We start from the raw sequence: 12,234 nt of genomic DNA, 5'->3' as shown, positions 1-12,234 counted from the left end.
CCCTACTCTCTCTCAGGTCCTGTGTGTGTGTGTGTGTGTGTGTGTGTGTGTGTGTGTGTGTGACGACGTCAGCGCTCAAAATGAGTCCCGTTGTCCTGGGGAAAATAAAAGTATTTGCTTATTTTTACATGAACAGCGCCCAATTAAAAGTAATTACACTAAAGCTAATTAACAGCTAATTTGCAAATGTTGTCCCCCGGCAGGTAAACAAAAAAACAACCACAGAACAGTAAATACATAAAACAGGACAATACATAAAAGAGAGCTTGCTAGATTTAGCGTCTTCAGTGACTTTATTTCTAAAAACCAACTAGTGACAAAAGTGAAACGGTAAGCAATCTATTTCAATACATTATGTTGTAATGAGAGTAATCAGTCCTCAGCGCCAGGGTCTCTCCCTCTCCTCTTATGCCGTTCAGTCAGTAAGTGTGGCTTGTGGGGAATGTTTGAGCTTCTTTTTTCACGGGATCTCTGGCTTAGGGCGTTCCTATAGTGTATGTGTAAACAGGGAGCTTGAGCTAGTAAATATTTAAAGTTTGTTTGATCTTCTCGCTCCATTTGTACATGTTTTGACTTTAGTTTTCTGCTTCATTTACACAAGGTTCCAGCAGTGAGTTTGGGATTATTTGACTAAATAACAATGTTCAATGTTACGTGTGTGTATGTAAACTTCACTGTATACCGATCAGAAACAGGTTTGCATTTGCTCTGCAGTTTGCAGTGATGCAGTAAGTAAACCCATAACTAAACGAATAATGAAGTACACTGTGGCGAGTCAATGAAGGGAACTGTAATGTAATGTTACAAAGCAGCACAAAGGAAACTAGAAGAGTAGATATTCCAGACTTGGGGATGGAAATGAGGCTTTGTATCTCTCAGGCAACCTACATATTACAACACAAAACACATCACAGAGAAATGAGGGCAAAATCTTTACTGCTTGCTGAGAACTGAAATCCCTCGTCCCATACAGTGAAAAATGGAGAGGCTTCTATTGTATTTGACCTCTTCCTCTCACATGGTTGTCTGTCTGTACAAGGGTGTGTCAAGCACAGCAGAGTCCCGTTAGAGAAGCCAGTCAACGATGCAGCGGGACACGATGTGGCTTGTTCTTTTTGATCGAAGCCTGGTCTAAAGAGGGAGTGTCTGTTTATACCAATCAGTGTGGGAAATTACCCCGAGCCACTGCCAAAACCAGGGGGAATCGTGGTTGGGACGGCTTTAACTTTAAATAGCATATCCATGGTCCACTTTGGCGGGTAACAAAGAAAGATTAAGGTCGCGTTCTGCTCTAAAAGTCTATACAAGATGTTCCTTTCGGAATAAAGAGGTCAAAAAGTGTACTTTAACTTCCCGTAATACTATTGCGCAAAGCTGGAGTCAATCTTGAAAACGTCCTGTCTTTGTGATGTAAACTGGAGACAGTTCCTGCCTGACAATGAAAAACTTTCCATCGGTACAGATGGCGGAAACAAAGGAGACCCAACCTGCATCCAAACGAATAGCAGACCCTCACATTCCCAAACAGTCACTATAAAGGGAACTGCGTTGCTCCGGATATGCTGAGTGTGACAGTGATGCAACAGGCTGAAGGGTGTTTAACTGCTGGAGCATCTGGTAGAAGTGACCAAGTTGTTGACCTCAGCACAGATTTCACCACATCTCTGAAGGAGTCCTAAAGGTTGATCCCCCATCCTAATGGAGTTTATAACAACATTGATAAACCTGCATTGTCCCTAAAGCCTGTAATGACACAATAAACAAAAAGCATTTTAATGTGTTGCACCAGAAATTACAAAAAGGTCAGGCTGAATATTACCGACATTGTTCTTTGCGGTCAAAACTATGCAGAAATTCAGAATGTCTGCCGACTCAGCCGCCGGGGCGCCTGCGTCATTCAGTTTAGTCTGGTGGTAAATACAACATTTACTCTTACTAAGTGCTAAAGCAGCACTCCAAACTCTGTCTGTCACTATCAAACAGAGCAAAAGAACAAAACGTGGCACTTGGCCAGTGTTTATCTCTAGACGAGTGTTATCTACCGGGAAGGTAAATAACTGATGCATATGAACTCAAGACCCTGGTAGCGGATGAATCGGCATATCAGCAACTTTGGGGAATCAAATCTTATTTCTGTCGCCATACAGGAAGCACGACCTCCTGCTTCAAAGAGCAGTGTGACATGGTGCTCACAGGGCTACCGCACTACCACTTTTAAAGATCGCAGTTGTGGGATTAAGTGTGAGGCTTGAAATTGCTGGGTGAGAAAATTGCCGGCCTCGTTATGAGCGCGGTGTCAGGCGAATGTAGGTGTCGTGTAGGTGAATCTGGCAGTAATCAGCGCAGAGAGCAGATCTGTGGGAAAGCAGAGTGGCCTGGCTGCTCCATCTAAACAGAGCACATTCTTGTGTACCGGCAACACGGGAGAAGGACATCTCTCCAAGTAGTGAGTGGAAAGATCTGGCGTGAATCCCAGCGGCATCCAGGTGAACTGTAACCGCACTTACACTCACAACTCTCCGGCAGCAATCGGAGAGAAATCACACTGCCTGTTCAGAATCCCAAAACGCAAACCCGTCCGCGTCCTTCAGTCTGTCTGTGTCATTTGGTACAGCAAGCCACTTCAGCATTTGTGACTGCACCCACACTGGTCTAAGCATGCCGAGTTTTCTGTAGAGATGATATGTAGTGCAGAGTGAATGCAATGAGTGATGTACCAAATAGTCCTCTGTGCCTCTCTTCAGCAGCACTTTCCCCACTGAATAACTAGGGTGAGCGAGGGGACGAAACCCAACCACAGGTGGTCACTTGAGAGGAGTCTGATAAAATATGCACAAATACAGTGAGTCCCAGCCTCCTGTGGCTCTGTTTTCTACATTTTACATGCACTTTATGGTAACTAAGCAGACATGGACCGCTGTCAGATGCCACCCTTCATCACGTCCTGCAAAACACACCAAAGCCGGCCTGATGTGGCAATGCCACTTGGGATAAAAGAACACGAGAGGAAGGGATAAGTAGTGGGGTTGCAAGAATAACATTTTTTTTTTTTTTTTTAAAACGCCATACAGCCACAAACAAGCCACACACTGTGCTCTCACCTCCGCGTCCACCGTTCCTGGACGAGCCTCGGCTCTGTGTGTCCTCCCAGCCTTCCCAGTATCTCCCCACACATCCTCCCATGGTTTGAGGGCTGCTGATCGTTCCCACGCGTCGTACTAGCTGAGGAGGGGGCCCATCGTGGAGGAAGACGATGAACTAGGTCCGGTGAGGAAGAGGAGGGGCAGGAGGGTCGCAGGTTCAACTTTGCAAGCCTGACAGACAGAGGGAGGACGCTGGGTGTTTGGTAGCGATGATGGTGGGTCAGTGAGCCGGTCCTCTCTTTATGTCTCAGCGTTGTTTGTGGTGGACTCGACCCCACGGGATTCAAAGCTCGTGGCCCGCACTAACGTTACATGAGTTTGATCGCCGAAGCAGCGAGCCACCGCAACATCTGCCCAAGCGTTTTTATCAATGTTAGGATATACGCGGCGACATGCCACCTCTCTAACCCGCTGGTTGGAAGTGTTGATGCCCAGCGGTCTAAACAGCGCACCGTCCCCGCTAACAGGCTAACAGGGCCACCCAGCTAGCTACCACAACATCAGTAAACACAAACTTCCACTCGCACTCGTGATTATTTCCCCAGACGTTGAGTTTCTTCCGACGAGCAGTGGATAGTTACACTTTCCCGCAATCCACGGTGCACCGCTTCAGTTCTTTGACGCTGTCTCCCGTTTGTTTTTCTTTAAATCCCCCAAATGTTACTTCCCTCTCTGCTGGTGAAAGGTGACTAGCGGCGGAGCTAACGCCACCGAACTTTTTTACGCCTGCGCGTAAGCACGCAGTCAGGTGTTGGGTTCTCTTACGTCAGGAAGAAAAGCAATTATGAATGGACGAGACTGAAAATACATTCGACACCGGCGGAGGTATCATATGGTTGTTATGTACAGCCAGCTACTATGTTTCTTGTTTTAACTAAATCGTTTTAATGACACTGGTAGTAGTTCGTTTTGAAATTAAAACAGTTAAAAAACGCAACGCCTCAGTGAAAGGGGACACGGTGTACATTACAGAGAATGCCCCTTTGCTCGGTTGTATTCTTTGTAGTGTATCGGAATTCGGACAGCACCTGAAGGCAGCACCACAAACTAAACATTGTAGTTTTTATTTCAACATTCAGCAAACGTTTACATTAAAAGCAACGCGCATGTAACGAAATGGTCACGATTTAACACTGCACTGTTTGTGAAAGGTCCTGTTTTACAAATGTTAAATTAATCACTTTTGCGTTTCACCCCCTTTTTCACCAACTTTTCGCGCATGCGTGGTGGGGTCAGTTGAGTTACAGGGCACGATGGCTGCGGACAGTGCCTTGCTGCTGTCTCTGGTGGAGGAATATGTCTCAGGACTACAGGACAGCAAGGCCAAAGATACAGCAAAAGGTAAATAAGTCTTCAGAGTGTTTTCCTCGACACTCTTTCAGAACAGGTCGTTGCGAATAAAACGCTGCTGAGCTACCGGTGCAAAGGATGCGCAACACGGCATGATGGTTAACTAGCTAACTTAGCGCCACAACATCCTGTGCGGTGTGATAATCGCATGCTACAGAAGAAAATAACACACACGTTGTGACACCGGACTGCTCGTTTTAACACAATACCAGCACGAACTGAACGTATCCCTAGCGTTTTATTGTGCTGTCATTCCACCAGTAATGTGAAATTTGAGGCTAGTCATCGCATGTTTGAAGCTAGCTGCTGTGTTAGTGTCCCAATGAAAGCATCCTGTCAATGAACTGTGGACCTCTGAACACCGCAGATACTGCTCGGTAAACTGTAGTCACTACTAGAGATAACTTAGTTATGTGCATGTGTGTTCTGTCTGTTTTCCTCTGTGTGTTTGCAGTCTGTTCACTAAACTTGGCTCTTTGTTCAGGTGTCAAAGATGGACAGTTTACAGTACTGCAGCTAGTGGAAGCACTGGGGTAAGATATTACCATGTCTCTAATATCACAGCCATAACATGAACAAAACAAAAGCGTGTTTATACTCTCATTTCATTTTTTACTGAGGAGTTGTGGTTAGTGGTGGAAGTTATGAGGTTACAGAAGCAGGTTTCACTCTAATATATAAATATATCATTGTCACCCAGACAACAAGTGTTTCTTTCTCATGCATTCTTATTAATTCATCATATATATCATAAATATCTACACTATATTAATCATATATTAAAAAAAAAATTAAAGGTATCAGTTAAACTTTTTGATTGAATATGTAATGATATTTAACATTTTAATTTCCTGTTTTAGACTGAGTCTGACCAGCTCTCAGCCTCACACTCGTGCCAGAGGAGTGCAGCTTCTCTCTGAGGTTTTACAGGAGTGTTATGGAGGTCTTACTGAGAGAGAAGGTACACACATTCTCTTATATTGTGTTAAAAAAATATATGCAAGAGTGGTATTTTGACAGACTGACTGATGTCTCGCTGTCTTTATTCTCCACAGTGGAAGTGCTCATCGCCTTCTATGAAAACCGCCTAAAGGACCATTACGTCATCACGCCGCCTGTTTTACAGGGGCTCAGAGCGCTGGTGAGTGTCTGTCTGTGATAGACTTTCAGTGACAACAACATCTCATAACATCCTGCAAATGATTAACTGACCGCAAAGCTGGCAAGTTAGTGTCTTCAGGTTTGAGTATCATGTTGAGAAGTTCCAGATGTGATTGCGGTAACCAACGTGCGTGTTTGTGCTTTTTGTTTTTCTAGACAAAATGTACGGTGTTGCCTCCTGGCTCAGCCGTGTCCATGCTGAGGTCTTTGTTCCAAGATGTTCATGTTCAGGTGAGACTCGACACTGTGTTATAATAAAGATGTTAAGGCTGTGGTAAGTATGTTATTGTAAGAGGACCCTGAGCGTTTCGTGTGAGGCATAAATAAAACAGTGGGTCTGAGTTAAATCCAATACGTACTTCATTGCATTAAGTAGCATCATGTTGTTTATTTGTGTCGATCAAAGACAAGTAATGAACAAATGAGTTAGCCTACAAGTCTATTATTCATCTGCTGCCAGATGTTAAAATGCTCGACTGCAGGTTGTCATTCAGTGATGTGAGAGTGTGTGAAAATGTTCTTGGTTCCTCCATGTTAGGGTTAGGGTTTCACTTTCTCTTATATTAACTGTGCTTTTTAGGTAAACTTGACTAATCTAAAGTGTTCATAAATGTAGGCATTGTGGGCAAAAAAAACTCATAGGGTCTGTTTATTTTTCTCCAGTCTTTGATGCTGGCAGAGAGAGCTTGTGTCTACCACATGCTCATCAACCTCATGGAGACCAGAGAAGCCGGTAAGAGACTTGAGTCTGATTCACAGTGAATAGAATAAGACAGCAGCGTGTCCCCACAGTGACTCAGAGCTCTGCTGAAAGAAAAATAAGGTTCTGTGTAGGGATGCACTGATTTCTTGCCTGATATTTGCCTTGTTGACTGACATCGGCCTATTTTCAAATAAACAGGCATTCAGCGATGTCAGTGGCTGATGTTTATCTGTTGTGTTGGTTGTTTCTAACTCGGATCTTGGAGAGACATTGGAGTATCGCTAATGACTATCGCCTTGTTTGCCAAATAGTTATCAGTGCACGTCTAGATCTGTGTTGAAGACGGTGATTCAAAACAGTAAGGTGTGAGTCAGAATTCTGGACAGTTGGCTGACTTACCACTGTGGTTATTTCATACCTCAGGGAAGTTAAACTCTTACCATCCCTGGAATAAAGGAGTTGTCACATGCTCTTCTGCTTTATATGGCAGTTGAATGATTTTGCATCTTTATGTAGACTTACTGTGTAGGATGCAAATTGAAGGCTGCCAGTGAAGTGTTTGTGTGTGGCTTCTGGTAGTTACTATGAACACACCAGCATGTAGGCTGACCTGACCTCTCCCTACTTTGTGCTGTAGAAGAAGTAAACATAATAAAAGCACTTACATAACGGTGTATTTATTAATTAAATAAAAAATAAAAAACAAATATTTGCAGCTTGCTGGTCAGAGATTTACTTGCTGTTCCTTTATGGTCAGGCAAGATTAGATTACAATCATAGTTGTAGGCAGTGGTGGAAAGTAACTAAGTAGATTTACAAGTACTGTCCTTAGGTACAATTTTGAGGTATTTGTACTTTAATTTAGTATTTCCATTTTCTCTACTTTATACTTCTACACTACATTTGAAAGGCAAATATTCTGCTGCATTTATTTAAAATTTGAACTTGAGTTACTTGTTAATTTGCATGTTCAGATTACTAATACAAAATATAATTAACAAATAAATTATGATGCAATATAGATTCAAATAAAACTTTATTGATTCCCCAGGGGTACATTCATAAGATACCACTCAGATAAAGTATATGAAGTAGTTAAAATTAGGCCCACCTTTACCAGCTTTAACATTAAAGTGATGTACACAGTAATGTATCAATAATTATAATCTAATCATATATATAGTTTTTATATTGTCCATTCTGCATTATGAATACCTTTGGTGTTTGAAGTATATTTTGATGCCAATATTTTTCTACGATATTTCTACGACTTTTAATACTATTGAGACTTTAAGATTTACAGGATCTGAATACTTCTTCCAACTCTGTTTGTAACCAACCCCCTACATCCAAACAACCATAACAACTTGTCAGCCATTATACAGAAACTGTGTATTCCTGTTTGTCTCTTTCACAGAACTAAAGGGTTTGGGCGCAGACTTTGTGTTTGGTTTCGTCCAGTCAATGGACGGAGAGAGGGATCCTCGCAACCTCCTGTTAGCCTTCCAGGTTGCCAAGAACATCATCCACCGAGGTTATGAACTAGGTACACATACAGCATTTTTCTTTCTCTTTGTTTCTGTCCCTCTATTCAACCTTTTTTGGACCTCTTTGTCACTATCCATCACACAGTTGAAGCATGACTCCTCTTTGCTTCCCGTTTATTTGCGGTCTGCTTGCAGGTAAATTCACAGAAGAGCTGTTCGAGGTGACGTCCTGCTATTTCCCCATCAACTTCACCCCTGTAAGTCTGTTTACTCAGCTGCCTTTGCCTGAGAACTGATGAAAGCAGAGAGGGCAGCAGACAGAAATGTCATCACTGACTTCCTGTGACCTCAGGGGAACTCTGTATGAAACAATAATACTGCCTCCTCATCTGCTCACAGACATTTCCCTTGTTAACGTCGTCTGTTGACTTTGGAGCAAAGCAGCACATGGCCACAGTGCTAATAATGTTGGTTTTAGTGTGACATAAACACCACAACATTTACCAGATAATAATGAGACAAGCTTCTAAATAACTTGTAACTCTTTCACATTAGGCTGGTTTGGTGTATGGCGTTTTGAACTGAAAGTATGAATTGAACTATGGCAGTAGGAGTCATTTTGTATGTTCAAATTCAACCAGAAAGTGAAACCATAAACACTAATTAAGATGCCCCAAATTCATTCTGCTTGAAATTTCCTGTAGCACACATTTCCAAATAACACAAGAACTCTCCATGGGAACCCAGAAACAGTTTTCCCTTTGGCATGAATATATGAAATTAATCTTTAAACCTGCATCAATGACTGACTGACTACTGACTCATGTTAGTTATTCAGTTAGAATTAGACTGATATAACTGAGAAGTCTAGTCTTACTGCTGCTGTTTGACAAAATGTGAATCAATGAGATGACATTACCAGTGTAACTAATTGTTAGCCTACAGAAGACTGTTTGCATCGCAGCCACAGTCTTTATAAACATAACATACCTGCAGAACCTCTCATTGGTGATCTGTCAACATGTATAGGCACATTTATGATTTCTTCTTCTATGATCTTCTTGCCTCACCTTCATCTCCCCCATACGCACCATCAACCCACCACAGCCTCCCAATGACCCCCACAGCATCACCAGGGAGGAGCTCGTCCAGATGCTGAGGGACGTCCTCACTGGGACGCCACAGTTTGCTGAGGTAGACTATTTACATGTAGCTTTTTGGTGCGACGGATATTGGACATATTTTTTCGGTGAGGGCCTAAATAGAGTTTATGTTCTGTTACAGTTTCTGTTACCTCTCATCATTGAGAAGCTGGACTCAGATGTTCTGAGTGCAAAGCTGGACTCGCTGCAGACTCTGGTGAGAAATCTTAATTGTTTTTGTTTTTTTTAAATGTGCCTCTGATCTTTTGAGTCTAATGGGTTAGGCATTTAAACATTTTCCAGCTCATGTTCTCAGCTGCAAGAAGTCTGTAAGTGTGGATGATATACAGCACAGTTGATGTTCCCTTAAGCAACGCAGTCACTGATGACAACTACAGTGAAGCTGCTGAGAGGCCCAGAGCAGGCAGGGGGGGGGGGTTTATGTATAACCTGGTTTCTTATTTCACCACACTTTATATTTTTCAGACTGCTTGTGTGTCACAATATGAACATAAGGACTTGGCAGAGTTCCTCGAGGGACTGTGGGTGTCACTGCGCAGAGAGGTTTGTTTGAGACAAATATAAATGAAAACAGTAATAGTTCTTGTTGTTTTGACTGATGCGTGTATATTGCGTCTAAGCTTTGTATGGAAATTTATGCTGTGGATGAAAAAAGTGTTTTCATCCACTCCACCCTCAAAAACAGGAAGCATCTTTAAGGCTGGGTTCACATCAACCGACTCTGTATCTCTGCAGTGTTTACTCTATTAGTTTATGTTGTTTGTCCAGTATAAACCATGTCATTTGAACTCTAAATTATGGCTCTGAACAGACATCTGGACATGAGTTTGACTCTTGTAGCAAAAGAACTGATGGATGGTTCATCAGAAATGAGAATGTAACAGAGAGCATCTGAAGCAAATGAGCCAAAACACAATGCTTTATGGGAAGAAAGAAGCAAATTCTTCCAAGAAAAACATAGTGAGGTCTGGACCTATCTCTGTTTATCTTGTTCTCTTAACCAGAGTAGAGACAAATTAGCCATGCTCCAGGTGCTGAAAACACTTTCTAAATTTAAAAATCAAAAGTAAACTGTTGATGTGATTGCCTCTTAGTGAATCTGAAGAACAAACTAATGACAGATGTTCCCCCCTGGTTGCTTCGTTGCAGGTGTTTCAGACATCTAGTGAGAAGATTGAGTCTGCTGGCCTCGCTGCTCTTACCGCACTCACTTCCTGCCTGTCTCGCTCAGTCCTTAACTCTGACTCTGAAGACTCCCTCTGCACCTTCCTGGATCTCGTTCTCAAAGGTGAAACGCAGCTTATCTGCACATGAAAAACAATGCACATTTCATTGAAAGCATGTTCAGTTTTATTAAAACTCAAGTTGGATGACACAAAAACAGCAGCATGGGAAGACTTGTTAAATAACTGCATTTTGTGTAGATTGAATTGTTCAACTAAATATGTCTGTGAGAGCTGTGGTAATGGGAGGGTTTACTGCAGTGTAGCACTGTTTAAGTAGCTGAGCAGGAAATCATACCACAGTGCCTGTTCAGTTCTTTATTGTAACCAACTGCTCATACAGTTAACATGACATGTCAGCAGTGTAACACATACAATGTTTCCCTCAGATGATTATTAGTTTCCTGCCAAAGTGCACTAGAGTTAGGGAAACCTACCAACCAGTATCGACTTGTATATTTAGGTCATCTACATATAAGTGATTATATTAACACTGGAATTTGACTAAAATGTTTAAAGGCTAAAACCAATATGAATATTTTAGACTGAATAGTTTGGCTGATATATGCCACAGTTAGTAAATCTGATCCTCCACATCTCTAAAGACATACACAGGAATTGTTGTGTCCATGTTTGTCTCTTTAGGGTAAAAAAGTCAGTGAAACAGCACGAGACACAAATAAATGAAACCAGTGTCTTTTAGTGCTCCTAATACGCCTTAATATGTTACTGAAACACTGCGAAACCTGTCCAGTCATCTTGTTTTGTCTTTACTGAAAGTGAGCTGTCGTTCCAGACTGCAGACATCACCTATGTGAGCCGGACCTGAAGCTCGTGTGGCCCAGCGCCAAGCTGCTACAGGCCGCCTGCAGCGCCTCCAGCAGGGCGAGCCACATCATAACATCGGCTGTCATGCCCTCTCTCATCGAGCAGTACAACAGCAAAACAGAGGTAAATGGCTGTTTGATGGTGGGTGTTCTTAAGGCCTGCACATCAAGTCCGTATTTTCTGTATGCGTTTTTTAAATCCGTCGTCGGATTAAATTTGTTTTGCATAGAAACCTTGAACACAGAGCCTGATGCGTTTTCTTACTCTGTTCGTTGAGAAATTCATAATGCGAGACAGAGTCGTCATGCAATGAGGAAGATTTTAGGGTCCTCTCACTTGAAAGTAGAAAAAGGAAAAGCAGTTGGGTCCAAGGTGTTAAGAACACGGAGAGTTTCGCCCCTCTCTGCCCGTGTCTTACACTTAGCGCCGCAGTCACACGAGGCTGAACCCTCTCTGTCTGTCCGCTGTCGCTCTCCCTGCTGTCTGTGTGAAAAAAACGCAAAGAAGGTAACCTGTTCCGGAAGTTTTGGAGTCTGTGTGTAAACATTGACACAACAGGAGGTTGTATTTATTTTTAAACGTGCAGCAATTTTGGACGGCAAAAACAGACTTGGTGTGCAATGGCCTTTACTCGTGCTGTTGCTGTGTTGGAACATCTCGACCATATGTTTGAGGTTATTCTCTTTCAGTTTCATTCCCATATTTATAAAATCTGTCAGTCAGAATTTGTATGTCATGCGTGACTCTGTCTCTTTGTGCAGTGTTCCCACAGACGAACATTACTGGAGGTGGTGCAGCGTTTTATCCAGTCAGTAAAAACCTGCCAGTCTCCAGAGAATGGCAAGTGCTGTTTATTTATTTACTTATTTACTTCAGCACATCATATTCACTCCAGACGGCTCATGTGTGACATCCTTCACTTACAGCTGCATCTTGTTCCACTTTAACAACAATAAATAATGACACAAATCTTCAGAGAATACTACAAATTACACATTTGTTTCAGATGTATGTTTATACTGTGGTAGTCAAAAAGGAACTTCAAAAAGGATTATATGCCCTTCATAAACAAAAAAAACCAAATACCCTTACTGTGTTTAGGGGCTGTTTGTACATAACCATGGAGACCAAAGACAAAAACCTCAGATTTGAACTTGTTTGTCTCTCTGTCTCTCT

At 42.3% G+C, this 12,234-nt stretch overlaps 2 protein-coding genes across 2 annotated transcripts in view; one reads left to right on the top strand and one right to left on the bottom strand.

The window, feature by feature from the left end:
• ubtd1b (ubiquitin domain containing 1b) overlaps nucleotides 1-3,866 on the bottom strand; it is a gene marked incomplete at its 3' end in the record, with an annotated part of 9,699 nt that extends 5,833 nt beyond the window's left edge. Inside the window, 1 exon segment of the mRNA XM_035664857.1 lies at nucleotides 3,102-3,866. Coding sequence (XP_035520750.1) covers nucleotides 3,102-3,183 — 82 coding nt within the window. The 5' untranslated portion in view covers nucleotides 3,184-3,866.
• Nucleotides 3,867-3,925: 59 nt separating this feature from the next.
• mms19 (MMS19 homolog, cytosolic iron-sulfur assembly component) overlaps nucleotides 3,926-12,234 on the top strand; it is a gene marked incomplete in the record, with an annotated part of 14,654 nt that continues 6,345 nt past the window's right edge. Inside the window, 14 exon segments of the mRNA XM_035664813.1 lie at nucleotides 3,926-3,968; nucleotides 4,380-4,484; nucleotides 4,978-5,026; nucleotides 5,354-5,454; nucleotides 5,549-5,634; nucleotides 5,811-5,885; nucleotides 6,318-6,387; nucleotides 7,775-7,903; nucleotides 8,040-8,101; nucleotides 8,952-9,038; nucleotides 9,129-9,203; nucleotides 9,473-9,550; nucleotides 10,157-10,295; nucleotides 11,027-11,181. Coding sequence (XP_035520706.1) covers nucleotides 3,932-3,968; nucleotides 4,380-4,484; nucleotides 4,978-5,026; nucleotides 5,354-5,454; nucleotides 5,549-5,634; nucleotides 5,811-5,885; nucleotides 6,318-6,387; nucleotides 7,775-7,903; nucleotides 8,040-8,101; nucleotides 8,952-9,038; nucleotides 9,129-9,203; nucleotides 9,473-9,550; nucleotides 10,157-10,295; nucleotides 11,027-11,181 — 1,248 coding nt within the window.

The sequence above is a fragment of the Morone saxatilis genome, unplaced genomic scaffold (assembly GCF_004916995.1).
Source record: "Morone saxatilis isolate NCDOM2014 unplaced genomic scaffold, NCSU_SB_2.0 Contig1, whole genome shotgun sequence".
In the NCBI taxonomy this organism is placed as follows: Eukaryota; Metazoa; Chordata; class Actinopteri; family Moronidae; genus Morone; species Morone saxatilis.
This window is presented reverse-complemented; position numbering and strand designations above follow the sequence as displayed.